Here is a 1,350-nt window from a genome sequence, read left to right as displayed (position 1 = left end):
CGACGAAGGCCTTGAATGAGGAAATTGAGAGGAGAGCGCACAGGGAAGATTTTAAAGATACTCACACTACGTGGAGACTGCATCCGGACGATGTGGACCTGGTTTGTATTCTTCCAGAAGGAGTAGAAGATTCCGATGGTTATGTTATGAAGTTCGCCGACTTTGACTTAAATGTGTTATTTGATGACCACACCTTGGAGGTGTTTGAAGTGGAGAGGAATCTATGGGAGATAGAAATGTTTGGTCCCATCTCTTTGAAGAGTAAAGGGTTGTTCATGCCTGATCCGATTCAAGAGGAAAGGTTTGTTACTCATGGTCTTGACTATGACAACATCGATGAGAGCGAATTGTGCGACTTCTGGCAGTGTTGGACACTGAGTCCGATCAAGGCCGTTGATATTGTGAATGCAGTTGAGGAGGTCCTCAAGGACCCGGTGTACGTCCTGGCTATTGACTCATCGATTATACGAGGAGCTCATTGGCTCAGCCTCATCCGCCCTAAGGTCCTTGTTAGGTTGCCATTGGTACTCAGTAGTTCGCAGAGTATTGATATCACTCAGCCAGAGGTGTCCATATCATCGATGGTCTCAGTACTGGTCGGAGGGGCTAAGCTGGCTCACTTGAATGCCCTCTTGGTACGGTTGAAGCATCACGAGTTGGTGGAGGCGGATCCTAGGGTAGTTGAAAAGTATAAATGGTGTGGTATGAAGCAGAGAGTACTAGATCGTTTCCCTGCTGATGCATGGCCTACCTGTAGGTGGATCGGTCCGGTAGAGAAGTTGTATGTTGTGGCTCAAGTGGTATTCGTAAGGGACCGCAGTGCTATTAAGGATATTGTCAAGGACGCTCATATTTCGTGGCGCGCGGTCAGCGATGTGGGACAGTGTCCGGGTCTAGCGGTGGCTCGTGGGGCTACAGCGGCCAGAGTGCTACTATTCGAGGATTCGAAGGTGTTAGAGATGGCGTGGTATGAGTTAAGCGCTTTGGCTCAAGAAGTGGCTACTATGGTGGTCTCCTCTGCATTGGATTCTCCCTGGCCTTGTCAGAAGCCACCACCAGCCCCCCAAACTGGGACTACCTTCTCACACCGATTCGAGAGGGAACCCTGGGTCCCGCTGTCGAGGCTAAGTTCCGTCTATGCTGGCTCCGCTACGGGACCGTTGATGGTTGAACATTGGAAGGATAAAGAACCGAGTGAGTACACTGTGCTGGTTGAAAGGCTCCATGCAGGGGTAGAGGGGGGAAGGATCTATACGGGCCCAAGGTATTTGCCTCCATCATGCACCCTTTCAGAGCGTGTCAAATGTTGTCTAGATTTCCTAAGCTGGACTTGCTCTATCACCCTGAACG

At 50.2% G+C, this 1,350-nt stretch overlaps 1 protein-coding gene across 1 annotated transcript; it reads left to right on the top strand.

Moving 5' to 3' along the window:
- Window positions 1-236: 236 nt before the first annotated feature.
- Pmar_PMAR024235 (hypothetical protein) lies at window positions 237-1,194 on the top strand (the record flags this gene model as incomplete). Its single annotated transcript, XM_002778462.1, has 1 exon — window positions 237-1,194. A coding segment is annotated over one exon (958 nt), but the record flags the coding sequence as incomplete, so codon positions are not given.
- Between the last annotated feature and the right edge of the window lie 156 nt (window positions 1,195-1,350).

Source organism: Perkinsus marinus (genome assembly GCF_000006405.1).
Source record: "Perkinsus marinus ATCC 50983 genomic scaffold scf_1104296949372, whole genome shotgun sequence".
NCBI classification, from domain to species: Eukaryota; Perkinsozoa; order Perkinsida; family Perkinsidae; genus Perkinsus; species Perkinsus marinus.
The sequence above is the reverse complement of the archived record's forward strand: the minus strand, read 5'-3'. Positions and strand labels throughout refer to the sequence as shown.